The sequence below is a fragment of the Lycorma delicatula genome, chromosome 5, assembly GCF_047948215.1.
Source record: "Lycorma delicatula isolate Av1 chromosome 5, ASM4794821v1, whole genome shotgun sequence".
NCBI classification, from domain to species: Eukaryota; Metazoa; Arthropoda; class Insecta; order Hemiptera; family Fulgoridae; genus Lycorma; species Lycorma delicatula.
Window position 1 is genome coordinate 146,628,360 of NC_134459.1, and position 13,651 is coordinate 146,642,010.

General features: G+C 28.2%; 1 protein-coding gene across 5 annotated transcripts in view; it reads right to left on the reverse strand.

The window, feature by feature from the left end:
* Positions 1–13,651, reverse strand: part of hts (adducin 1-like protein hts) — a 314,291-nt gene that overhangs the window by 29,831 nt on the left and 270,809 nt on the right. For 3 of the 5 annotated variants that reach the window (XM_075367264.1, XM_075367265.1, XM_075367262.1), the window contains 4 exons: positions 12,828–13,026; positions 5,701–5,805; positions 3,385–3,456; positions 1,430–1,492 (listed from right to left, as the gene is read on the reverse strand). In XM_075367264.1, the coding sequence (XP_075223379.1) occupies positions 1,430–1,492; positions 3,385–3,456; positions 5,701–5,805; positions 12,828–13,026 (439 nt within the window). The remainder of the gene's footprint in view (positions 1–1,429; positions 1,493–3,384; positions 3,457–5,700; positions 5,806–12,827; positions 13,027–13,651) is intronic. The other 2 variants (XM_075367267.1, XM_075367266.1) reach the window with 1 other exon arrangement.

A 13,651-nucleotide genomic window follows, 5' to 3' on the forward strand; every position in this document is an offset into this window, starting at 1 on the left:
CAAAAACATTACATCTAGTTAATTCATTAACTCAAAACACATATTTTTATCTTTCACTAGGGAACAGATCTCGCATTAAAAAAACTTCACCCTTTGTAAAATGTTTGGAACGTGAAATATAAGTCTTCACAGGTTTACAGAATTGAGAAAAAACCCCCTTAAGGGAAAAATTCCCTTATTACTTCTTTTAACTGGGTTACATTAAATTCTTGCTCATAACATAAAAGAAAAAATTAACAGAAATTCATTATTGATTAACATGTGTATAGCTCTCCTAATTTTTATACACAAAAATTTAAAGAACATTAGTAAGCGTTTGATAATGGTGCATAAAAAAATGACTTAGGCCAAAGTTTAATGATATTTGTAAAAAGTTTTATCAAAATTTAATACGCGCATCCACAAGATAAATATTTGACAGAAAAAATCTTTTTACAATAGATCAACAAATTTCAATAAAAAAGGGAAATTTTCAGAAATATTTCAATTATATTTTGATAATCTATACCACAATAATAAAATGAAATCAGAGAAAAAATTACTTCTAAAATAAAGGCAAAATAAATGATTCGCCTAATATCTAAAAAGTATTACTTTTTACTAGTTTATTATTGCATAATAAACTAAAATTTCAATAAAAATATTATAATCTCTTAACAAAATCTGTCTAGGTAGTGGTGACTAGTTTTATACTGGACTCAGCACAAGTATTTGAAAGATACTATGCAAGTGGTTAATTAACTAATAAAAAGATAGGAAGCCACAGCATTTATTGAATTAGTTTACAACTGAATTGGTAAATGGTAATTAGGGATCTTTTCAATTTGTTAAACTGCTTATAATTTATAATTTTATAAAATGCTAACCTGTCAATAGTAACCTACTGAATTTTCAATACTGCATCAGAAGTATGAATACACCAAAGAAGCGCTATGAACAAGCCGTTTTCAGATGTCAAAAAAGATATGGCTAATAAGTAGCTCTATCAACACATAAAAATCGGTTCTCCTATCAACAGATTTTCACTTAAAAATTAATTCAATATTAGAAACTGATAGATTTAGTACTTACTAAATGCAAGCCAGCCAGCTGTATTAATAATCATTCATCAGAACCATAAATTTCTATAGACCTACTGATGTAAATATATTAAATTCAAATACAGCTACTTCAAAATAAGATGACTGTCTTGTAACTATGTAAATAGGATATGATTAGTGATTCTATAAACTTAGATCTTCATTAATATAATGCTAGAAGCTGAATAATGTTAAGAGTATCAGAATAGCTCACTGTTCATTACATCACATACCATTTTAAATGAACATTAACTGAAAACAGTAAAACATGCTATCACTCATGTTTATATCTTATTAAATAAATATTTTTATGCAAAATTTATTGTGTGCTGTGCAGGAAGTAATCTTACCTTTTGAAGGAAAATGAGTAGAATTAGACCGCTCAAGTGGTGAAGTAGGCAAATCACTTTCGTCTTTTAACAGATAACAACATTCAAGTGATTTATCATGCAAAAACAACAACTACATGCATAAAAAATATTTAGAAAAATAATAAATGAATTGTGTGTATTTAAAGAAAAAATAAAAATAAATAAAAAAAAACCTACACAAAAGTATACTTCACTAAACAATATGAATATGTTGTTAAATATTTTAAAGCAAAAATACAAATATTAAATTAAAATGATATATTAACAGAGCTTATTTAATTTTAGCCTTTGTATAAAAGGTTCTGCAGAATACCTAATGAATACAAAAATAAATTTAAAACAAATCTACAGTTTATGTTTAATCTGTTAAAAAAATATTAACCACTTTAAGTGATAAATTTAAACAAATCCATTAATAAACAGCAAAACTAATTTAAAAAAATAATGTTTAATAAAAACAAATAAAGTTGTTGAAAACTAATGACAACTTAGGTGAAGAATAATAGTTTCTAAAAATAATAACTACATGAATCTAAAGTAAAATGTTCTCACTATTTATAATGTATATAATACAAAGGATAATTTCTTTATATAAAAAAATACTACAGATTTTTTTAAAAATTTAATTTAATTATTTTGTTTTAAATATCCAATAGAAATACTGTAAAATTATATTAAAAGAAAAGAAATTCAGATAAAATCAAATATTTATCATTAACTTATTGCACTACAAAATAATAATAAGAAAATCAATCAACTATTACATTAGATAATTACGAATTTCTTTACATAAATAAATAATAATAAATAAAAAAGATTTAAATAAACAACACAGATATAAAAAAAAAGTGCAATGAAAAATACAAGCTTTACCTTTTATATTGCTGATTACATTATGTTATTCTTCCTTTGTAATGAACAAATATTAATTCACCTATAAATCTTAAGACGTTGTTGCTTTAATTAAAATCCATTTACTTAAAAATGTACCATATAAATTACAAATTTTCCTAAAATAGTCATACATGAAGTACAACCAGGAACTTATCTATTCGCATTTATATGTATTAATACTAAGAATTAGTTTTAATAATCTAATATGATTAATACTAGATGAAAAAATATCTAACTGTTAACACAATGGATATCACAAGGAACTATTGTTTATTTTTTAAAAATAATTAGCTTAGTTTTTACTGGTAAATCAAACTTGGAAAGTAGATTAGTACTTTCCTGTATGCTAGGTACATAGTTCCAAGTCGTGATAAGATCGATTTTATTTCAACATTAGCAGCTTCTTGATATCATTTCCTGGCTATCACTCTGTATTTAGCTTTTTTAACTAACACATCCTAACCTGGGAATCAAGAAATTTAACAAGCTTCAAATACACTCATTTCTCAAAAAAGGGATGCAAATATCTACAGCCCTGAATCAAATGCAGTACTATATATCCAGAGACTTCCAGAATGTCATATTAATTCTCAATAAAATTAAAATAAAAAAAAAATTAATTATAATTCAAATATCATTAAAAAGTTAACTAAAAACTACCAAAGTAAAATAAATAAGGCTTACAAATACAAACTTACAGGAAGCCATGTACAAGAAAATATTAAGTATTTAGTTTTATCTTTTTTACCACAAGATCTTCAATTAGAACTAGATGTACTAGCTGAAATAACTACACATCCATATGTAAACATAATGAGCATAATCACTTTATACTGATAACTACACTGTTAACAATATGTAACAGTAAAAAATGATTCATTATTTTTATCAAAAAAACAAAACTGTTAACTTTTCATTTGCATAATGAAAGGTTGTGGGATAATAATTTTTATGAATAATAATTACTTTTGATATCCACTGTTACAATTAAAAAATAAACCAATATAGATAAATGAACTTAAAATATCTTTGTGACTTACCGTCACTCAACACTACTTCAGCTTGGCTCGGTCGTGGCACTGTTTTCGTTTCTATCCGTAACACTCTAGGTTCTGAAAATAACACAATAGTTACTGTAATAATATGAAAAAAATACAAACAAAATAAAACTACACTAAAAGCTACATTTTATTCAATAAATAAATAGTAAAATTAACCACATAAACCCCAGTATTTCTATAAACCTGTTTAATAAAACAATTTTTTTTTCAGTTCCTGAAAAATTTCTCAATTTACCCTATAAATATAATCTAGAGTCTGTATAACAATAAATCCCTTCACAATGATGTGACTGAGCAATCAATTAATTTTTTTTTTTTAATATGCAATTATTTATTTATAAATATAGTTTACACATCTATAAAGTTTTAGGTATGATGTAGGATTAATCTGTCCTATCTTTATAATTAATTTCATCAAATTATTCTCTTTAGAAAGTAATGTGTACATTATAATAAACAAAGTTTTCAAAACATTTTCTGATGTATTGTAAACTGCATTATTATCTCTGCTTCCTGGTCTTTCTGTTCATTGTAAGGGTGCATGCAAGGCAAATCATTTTCATAAAGAAAAAATAATCACCAAACACAGTAATAAAACTAACCAAATGAGATCTCTATTTTGATTCACAGGTATCTTTTACACAATTGATTTTTTATAACTTACTACATTATAAATAAAAAAAAAATATATATATTTGAACACTTTTGTATTAAGTCATTATACTGAAAACAGTCAAATTTAATGGCCCTAGATCTTAGAAAACTTTCCGAAATAAATAATAAACACAGTTTATTTGAGTTGATGCAATAATATTAAGGTGATAAAAAATTGTTATGTTGGCTAAGTTAGGTATAAAAATCAGATGAATTTTTTTAAACAAAATATTAATATTTTAATAATATTGCAAATGATAATTATAAATCAAGACTAAAGATGATTTAATGATCAAAAGACATCTTTCGATTTCAGTTTCATTATTATTACCATTATAGCTTTATTACTTTACTAGCTGGTTTATTAATTAATAATGATTGTGATAATCAAAAAACCTGATCATGTACTATTTAAAAAATAATAAATATATATATGTGTGTGTGTAGGTGCACATGCAAGAGTATTTCTTAAGTATGTTCAATCTGTAATTCAAAGTATCGAAAAAAATAATGTTTAAGCATTTTAGAAAATATTTGTGAATAAAAATTATTTATAACACTTAAGTCATAAAAAAAATAAATAGGATGTTAATATAGCCCACATATAAACAGGGTGCATTTAGCATAGCTGAACATAAATTTAAAAGTTTTATGACCGAAGGACCATTTAGTTTTACAACCATTCTTAGTACAAAAGAACACACATTTACCTTTTCATTAAATTTTTTTAAGAGGATGTGAGACAACTTCCAATTGCTACAGGAAATAAAACACTTTTAAGCAATGAAGTATAAAATATAATGAAAGCATTACTCAATTATATAAAACCAAAACACCTTCAATTTCTGTCCAGCAAAATAAAAAGAGGAGAATATTACAAGGTTGCTGTATTATCAGGAAAAGATCAGAACATTGAATAATGTCTTAATTACAAATAAATTCCCACTTTATAACTTTTAGTAAAAAACTAAACATCGATTATGTGAACAAAAATTATATTTTATGCGCATCAGAGAATTTTACAAAAAAATAAAATAAATTAATATAAAAAACAATCATTACATATAAAAAAGTAAGGTCAGGATTTATTTACAGATAGCTAAATATTAATATTACAAAGATTTAAAAAAAAAATTTAAATCTTGCTTTATATTTTTAGTCATACTTTAAACAAATTATCATACACTGCACGATTTTAATTATAGGTTAATTTGGATTTCAAAAGATAACATCATATACTGAAATTTCTAATACATTTATAAAATATCAAACTTATTTTCAATCAAACATTTATTATACAAAATAACAAAATAAAAAAGTTTTTGATTACTGAAATACAAATGTAAATTAACAAACTTTTCTTGTCACTTATATACATTTTAGAAATTTACCTCCCATATGGGGGGGATGTTTGTAAAAGTAATGGTGAAATATTGTACTGTCACCCAATCTTAGTAACTGTGCAAAATTTCATCAATCGGCAATGTCAGTTAGTATGTTACATTAAGGATGCGAGATTTGAGGGCAAACATGAAAAAAAAATTGAAAAAAAACATCGTGAGTTAAAATAAAGAAAGTAAAAATGAAAATTGTAAATTAACAAAAATAAAAATGACATAAAACAAATTAATTGCAGTATACCATCTCTGCTTTCTTCCTCAGTTTCACTAGCTGGTGACTTGATACCTGTGGGTGGTAATGCAGCAGATGATGATAAAGCTTCAGACTCGCTCTGGTCCTCTTCGTCTAGAACAATTGAAACATGAAAAAATATAAAAAATGTAACATTTACAAGGTTTTCAACCGTAAGAATGATATTCAAAAATATCTTAAGCACATATATTTTGCCTTTTGCAATAACATTCAACATTTTTTTTAAATATTTCAACAGCAATTCAATAGAAGACAAGTTCAAAAAAATTCCCAGAGTTTGTAAAAAAGTTTATTTTTCAAACACCTACAAGAAAACATTTTTTCTTAGTGTATTGCCTTCAAATTAGTTTCTTTTGGCAGCTACACTCAACTCTTTGATAGTTTATTAAATATGAAATCATCCAGCAAAATTTTAACTAAAAACAAAATTATGAAGAAAAAAAAGCTGACACAGTAATAGGACTTTCTGGCTTTTTTCTGATGCACGGCTTATACACACATAACTTAATTAAAAGTATTTATCATCTTATTTAAATATATTTTTTTGTTTAGTTCAATGATTCAAACTAAAGTGCATGTGCATGTTGTATTTCATTCACATGGGTGTGGCGGAACTAGTGGCCATTTTAAATATTTCTCATTTACTTAATTCTACCATTCACCTGTAACATCACAACATAGCGACAACTACAGCAGCTATACATCAGTGCTACACTAGCACTCCTTGTGATGAAAGGGGATACACTATTGACGCAGTATACCCACTAGTTTATTTAAACATTTTTTGGAGTGGGGGTGCGATTTTGCAAAAAGAATAATAATTCAATTGTTAACGAATGTGCCTAAGAAAAATAAGACCTTAATTAAGCGCAATCTCAAGATACTGAGGATGACCTTGCTCTACAGCCTCATCCCCTTGACCTTTAAAGTTGAAATTTAACGGCATCAATGCTCCATATATAGAAGTAATGACCATGTTTCGTCAAAATCAGTCTAGTAGTTCTGGAGATATAAGGTGATTTAGAGGGCGACACCGAACATACACAAAAACATTCAGAAAATTTCCATCCAATTTTTCAGTTCCTTGGGTTCAAAATGCCAAGATCCAATGAAAACCGCATATGCCCAAATGCAATACTTTCCCTTCTGAAGTTATAACACTTGACAAAAGTAAAAATTACTTCATATTTGTAAATAACTGATTGCAGTACCTGCAATTTTTCATATTTTTATAAAAATTTTAAATACTAAAAAAAAATTTAAGTGCTCATTTTAATTTCAATGATTATCAAGTTACACTGATAAATAATAATCATATATTATGACAAATAATAATCATTTATTATAACAATAATAACAAATAAAAATATTTGTTAGTTATTATAATAACAACAAATAAAAATATTTGTTATTATTATTACGAATATCTTCCTACAAGAAAATTAAAAAAAAATACTTGCTACATTCAGTAAGTGAATAAAACATTAGTAACTAGTGTAAGTTCCTATTAAATAGTTCAGCAATTGGTCAAAATGAGGTGAATAAAACAATGCTATTACTACTATATACTAGTTACTCTCTTTTCCTGTTTAGCCTCTGGGAATTACCGTTCGGGTATTACTTCAGAGGATGAATGAGGATGATATGTATGAGTGTAAATGAAGTGTAGTCTGCAGTCTCAGTTAGACCATTCCTGATATGTATGGTTAATTTAAACCCAACCACCAAAGAACACCGGTATCCAAATCAGCTGATTTGGGAAGACACGTTCACCACTAGACCAACCTGGTGGGTTATATACTAATTACTAGTCCAATTTAGTATCATCTTTAAAAATCTTAAATAACAACTATACTTAGTAAATAGTTTGCTTTATATCTATGTGGTTGTTAATCTTCAATAAAACATGACCACACATGTGATCACTGAACTTTTATTTGGTTGCTAATTGATATGAAATAATCTTAAACTTCATATCATTTGTCACCTCATCATTTATCATTAGTCACCTTTTGGTACAAGAGTGTCACAGGTTGATATTTTACAATTATTTGAAGATGACATCCTCATCAGAGAAGAGGTAGTACATATAGGGCAGAGAGGGGTTTGATTAAATTACTGGAAAATAAAATAGTATTTGAAAAAGTTGCCAGGAGAAATATCATCAAAGAAACAAGTCTATGAAATAATTACGGATTTTTATTCAAACAATTGTGGTAAACCAATAACAATTATGCAGTTAAAAATGGTAAATAAAACATGAAATTTGCTGTAAAGAAGATAATCGACATTACAGCAGATAAAATCTGGTGTTCAGTAAAGTCCTAGGAAGTTTATCAGCCACTTGGATAAAAGAGAACCACCACAAGTTTCATTCTTATCTGGCAAAAACTCACTTGTTTAAAAAAATTGTTATTCTCTACTAACTGCTAGTTAGTAGAGAGAATCTAGTTTCCTTTGTTTGCCATACACTTTCCTATTACATATATTAAAAAAACATCGCCATGGGTGGTACTAATGAAAACACAAGCATGCCTTCTGTGATACTTAAAAAATCTAGTTGTTACTGAAATTAAAATCAGTAAGTTATATTTATTCACTTTGCTTTTTAATAGTTACTAGAAATCTGGTAAAAATAAGTGGATACTAAGCTTAGATCTATTTTTTTAAATTTACATGAAACTTAGTTACTTAAGAATAAACTAGTATTTGCAACAACTACCTTTCATTCACTTCACCTATTAAATAATTACTGGAATAAGACACACATTTTGATTATATACACATGGGACTTAATAAAATAATTAAAAAAAACAAGTTTTTTTATTTCTGTTGCAATCACAATTTCTCTACTATAAATCACCTCATATCATTTTATCATTTGAAATATTGCTTCATTTTTAGCTGCTTGTGGTCGTATAGTCCATATGGATTAAGTGTTTCTTTGTCTAATCAAACCAAGGAAGAAATGTGAGCAGTGATGTTTTTTCAATTCATTAGGGATGACACACCACAAACCTTTTTTAATTAGCAGAAAATCAGAAAGAGTTGTTTGATCGAAAGAGAGATCTTTATATGGATTGCTTTAAAAAAAATGTTGGATTTTTCTTTGTGATGAACAACAAAAAATTCTACTTCACAGAATATTGACAATATCAAAACGGTTAAACAAATGTTTTACAATAATCAATGAATTAAGACAATGAGTTAATGATTAACTTAATCAATGAGTAAGTTGAATACAAACCAGTAGCACAAGATTTTCAATTGTTCATGATTCTTTACTTTTGAAAATTCTGTGCTAACCAGGTTCTTTTGACCTACAGACATTCACAAAGAGAATTGTTTGTAATTTTCTCATAAGTTTTTGAAACATAAAGATGAATAAGACTCATTTTTGAAGCAAATAAAAAACATGACAAACACAAATTCATCACTTTAAACTCAAGAATAAACGACAAAGATTAATCTGAAAACTTTTCTCATAACAATTCTCAAGAAAACTCAAATTGCTTACCTGCAGGAAAGTCGATGATATTCTGGGATATGGAAGGTTTACTTTTTAACTTTCCAGCTGAATGTTAAATAATGTATTATGAAAACTATTATGAGCTACAATGATCAATGAAGCCAAAAGACATTCTTTCTAAAGATTATGATCTTACTTCAGGATAACACTCTACCTCAAATGGCAAACTAAAAATTCCTTTCCCTTCAAGAACTTGGATTTGAGTCGCTGGACAACCCTCATCCTCAGTTCTGACCCAATGAGAACTGAGGGTGGGCTTTGAGCTTTCTTTTAAGCTCAAAGTGATTTTCATATTTTTGGCCTGCTGGAAAAAGAGCTGAAGGAAATAATTTTATTTCTGATAAAAAGTTCGTGGAAGCACAGTATCTAATACACACCAAATTGAAAATTTCATCCAGGAAGGGATTCAGAAGTGGACAAATTCATCGAAATATGAAGGATTACGAAGAAAAGTAAGCATACAAGGTCTAAAAATAAAGTAAAGAGACTGGCTCAGAAAAACTTTTTATTTACAATCCAATTATACATGGACTCTTAACACCTTTGAAATAGTTCCCTTGGGAAGCCATGCAACACTTCAAACGGTTTTCCCACTCTTCATAGCAGTGCTGGAACTCAGAAACCGAAATATCCTTCAGAAGATTGGTAACTTTTTTTTATTTTCTACTGTTCCAAAATGGTGTCCTTCGAAGTATTTTTTTAAAGTCGGCAACAGGAATAAGTCGCAGGGACTCAAGTCAGGTGAATAAGGTGGTTGAGGAACTACAGGAATGTTTTTCTTTTTCCAAAAACTCATTAATTGAGAGTGCAGTGTGACATGGTACATTGTCATGATGCAGCATCCGGTTGTCTTTGATGGCTGGTCTCACGCGGGCAACTCTTTTCCACAGTCTTTCAAGAATTTCTCGGTAAACATATTGATTGATTGTCTGTCCTGTAGGCAAAAACTCCTTATGGACAGTGCCATTACTATCAAAGAAACATTTTAGCATGGTTTTGATTTGCTCCATTTTTGCTTTTTTGGAACGTGGGTTCCCAAAAACCCTGCATGAGTTTGAAGTATGCGACTCCTTGCTCTGGCGTTTTGTTTCTGGATTGTACTCAAATATCCAAGATTCATCAACAGTAATAAATTTTTTTTAGAATATCAGGGTCAGTTTCAATTCACCCTAGATCGCAGCACACTTTCACCCTATTGTTTTTCTGTTCAACAGTGAGGTTTTTTGGGAACAATTTTGCACAAACTTTTTGGATGTCCAATTCATTTGTCAAAATTTGATAGACTGTGGTACGGTTCAAATTCAATTGTTCTGCAATCATTCTGACAATTAATCACCAGTCATACCATATCGATTCGCTCAATATTGTTGTCACTTTTTGATGTTAACGGTCTTCCAGAGCGTGGATCGTCCACAACTGATTCCTAGCCATCTGAAAATGCTTTAAACCACCTAAAAACATGGCTCATAACAGAGTGTCATCTGCCTATGCCCTTTTCAATTTTGAAAAAGTTTCAGTAGAATTATCACCAAGTTTAACACAAAATTTGATTGCACAATGTTGCTCATAATTAGTATCACTCATTTTTGTAACACAACAAAAAACTAAAAATATTAATACGTAATATAAATCAGCTATTCATATAACCATAGTTTTACTAGTAACTTTACAGTGTTGCCAGTTTGGCTGCCAAAAAAAACTAGTCTCATTACTTTAGTTATAGACCTCATATTTCATTTATGTACAAATAAAATTTTTTTTTTTAAATTTCATGTAATTTTTTGACTAATCCTCTTATATTTACATTTGCCATTAGAACCTTCTCCTCTAATTACATATAATGTATGCCTGATAAATAAAATATATATCTAGTTTTAGATTTTACTTTCTCTCTTTTTTCTGTTTAGCCTCTGGAACCATCGTAAGATATTAATTACTTCGGATGAATGAGGATGATCTGTATGAATGTAAATGAAGTGGTCTTGTAGTCTCAGGTCGAACATCCCTGAGATGTGTGGTAAGTGAAATCTACTTTTTTTTAACCTCCAAATCCACCACTAGGCATTCTTCAGAGGATGAAGATGAATGAATTGTAGTGTGCGTGAAAATACCATATGTGACCAGGATTCGAACCCAAAACCTCCGGATGAAAGGCCAAGAAGCTACCATACACGCCACAGAGGCCGGCAAGTGAAATCTACTTAGATTTTTTTAAATGCACAGTTATGAGTAGAACATTATAGTATTGTTTTCTGTTTTACCTTAAAGAAAAAAATCATACAAGAGTTTTTGTGATGGTACAAAAGGAACAAAAAATGTTTACCTAAGCTCAATGCTTTTGTTCTCAAAATAAACTTTTTAATAGTTCACAATTATCTAGTTTTACAGAAAAACCAGTTATTAAACCTTCCAAGATGTTGGCTGAAATTTCAGGACACAGATTTCATCTGAATAATTTTGTTGCATCTAAATCTATATCCTGATACGTACTGAATTTCATGCCAATAAAAGTTGTTTTCTTTTATATAGAAATAAATCTTATATTTCATCGACACAACAAAACATATCAAACAATATATGAATTCTACTAATAATAATCAAACTGCATATCCTAGGAAAAACATTAAATACCAAATCATATTAATATTTAATAAATTAGATGAACAACATAAATTTATAAATTCATTAATTTAAATTCAAGAACAACTTGACAATTTTCTTTAGAATCTAAAAAAAAAAAAATTTAATATAAAAGGTATATAAAAATCAATATACTCCATCAAACTTTGCGATGAGAGTGGTAGCATCTCAGCCTTCCATCCAAAGTCCCGGGTCAAATCTCATCAGAATGACACTTTTCATTCCGTATTCCCAAGCAAAACTTTGAGCTTATGAAATTAATTAATCATAAAAAAACTACCAGATTGTGAGTTACGAAAGAAATTCAACCTTTTGTAACCACTTGTTAACCAATTGCTTGCAGAGTAATTTTCATGTAGAATGCTGATCCAGTTTTTTTCAATTGTTACCAGTAAAACTGATGATTTTCTTCAGAAAAGAAATAATTTTCTATATGTGGATAAAATAACTTCTGGTCTTACTGAAATGACATAACTTGGTTTATTAGTTATATACATTAAAAAAAAAATGCAGGAATGAAATGTGTCTTTTCTTTAAGGTTTTATTTGAAGCACATCGTATTGCTTTGTTTGAGTTAATGTAAGCATATCTAATAAATAGGTAGAACCATTAAAAGAAAATAATCCCTACCCGATCTATAAGAAAAGACATAACCACATTTACAGTACCATACAAAAATGAAAGAAAATTAATCAAAAGTTGTTATCATATTAAAAACTTAATCATAGGTTTTTACATATTGCATAATTCAAGTTTTTTTCATATTAAAAACTTAATCGTAGGTTTTTACATATTGCATAATTCAAATTCAACCTTGTAAATATATTGTATTTTTTTTATGAAAACTGATGAGAAGGTAATTACAACTTTTTTCATCCAATTGCAATGATTCGGGAATAAATTAATCACTTTTTAAGGATTAAGAAAAAAGATTTATGTTACTTACAAGATGATTCGCCTTTCTGTTTGCGTGTAACAACCTTCTTATAATCTTCCAAATCTTGGTCAGTAACTGTGTCAAACGGATTCTTTGCATAAGGTGCTTTGTACACTGTAGCATTGTGCTGGAATCCACGCTGTATAATACCCTTCGAAGCAGCACCAACCAGAATTACCTGGTCTCCAGTTTGGCTGATATTTGCATCCTGAGACACAAAAAAAAATAAATACATTCAACACAGTGAAATAATTAGCAGCTCACTTATTTTATTCTTTTAACTTGATTTTAATTAGTTTTTCTCATTAAAAATGAACTGCTTCTAATTTGGCTTAAGTTAAAAGATTTTTAATTGTGTTTTGGGAATTACAAAAGACCTCATAGTTACGTTTTTTGTCGCAAACACTACCTGTTTCTCAAAATCGGTTTGCTAGACTAGAAATTGACATTTTTTCTGGTGGAGGAACACCAATAAATTTAATTTGAAATGATTTTTTTACACTCGCATACGATTTCGTAGCAAAATATTGTTCAAGAATGAAAACTCGTTTATGGTAAAAGACATTCTGTTCGTAACACAACCGGAAACGGCACAAAAATTTACACAGCTCTCAAGGAGAATCAACTCACACTACCGTATCTATACTGGTTGAGTAGCGCTACCAACTTTGTGTCACAAAACAAAATTTCCCTTTCTTAGAAAAAAATTACCAGACGTTAACAATTGGGTAACAGGACTAAAAAATCACCCTGTATGATAAAAATTTAATTTATTATGTCCAATATAATATTTTGACATTTAAAAGAAAAATCAACATCGGTAAGAAGAATAT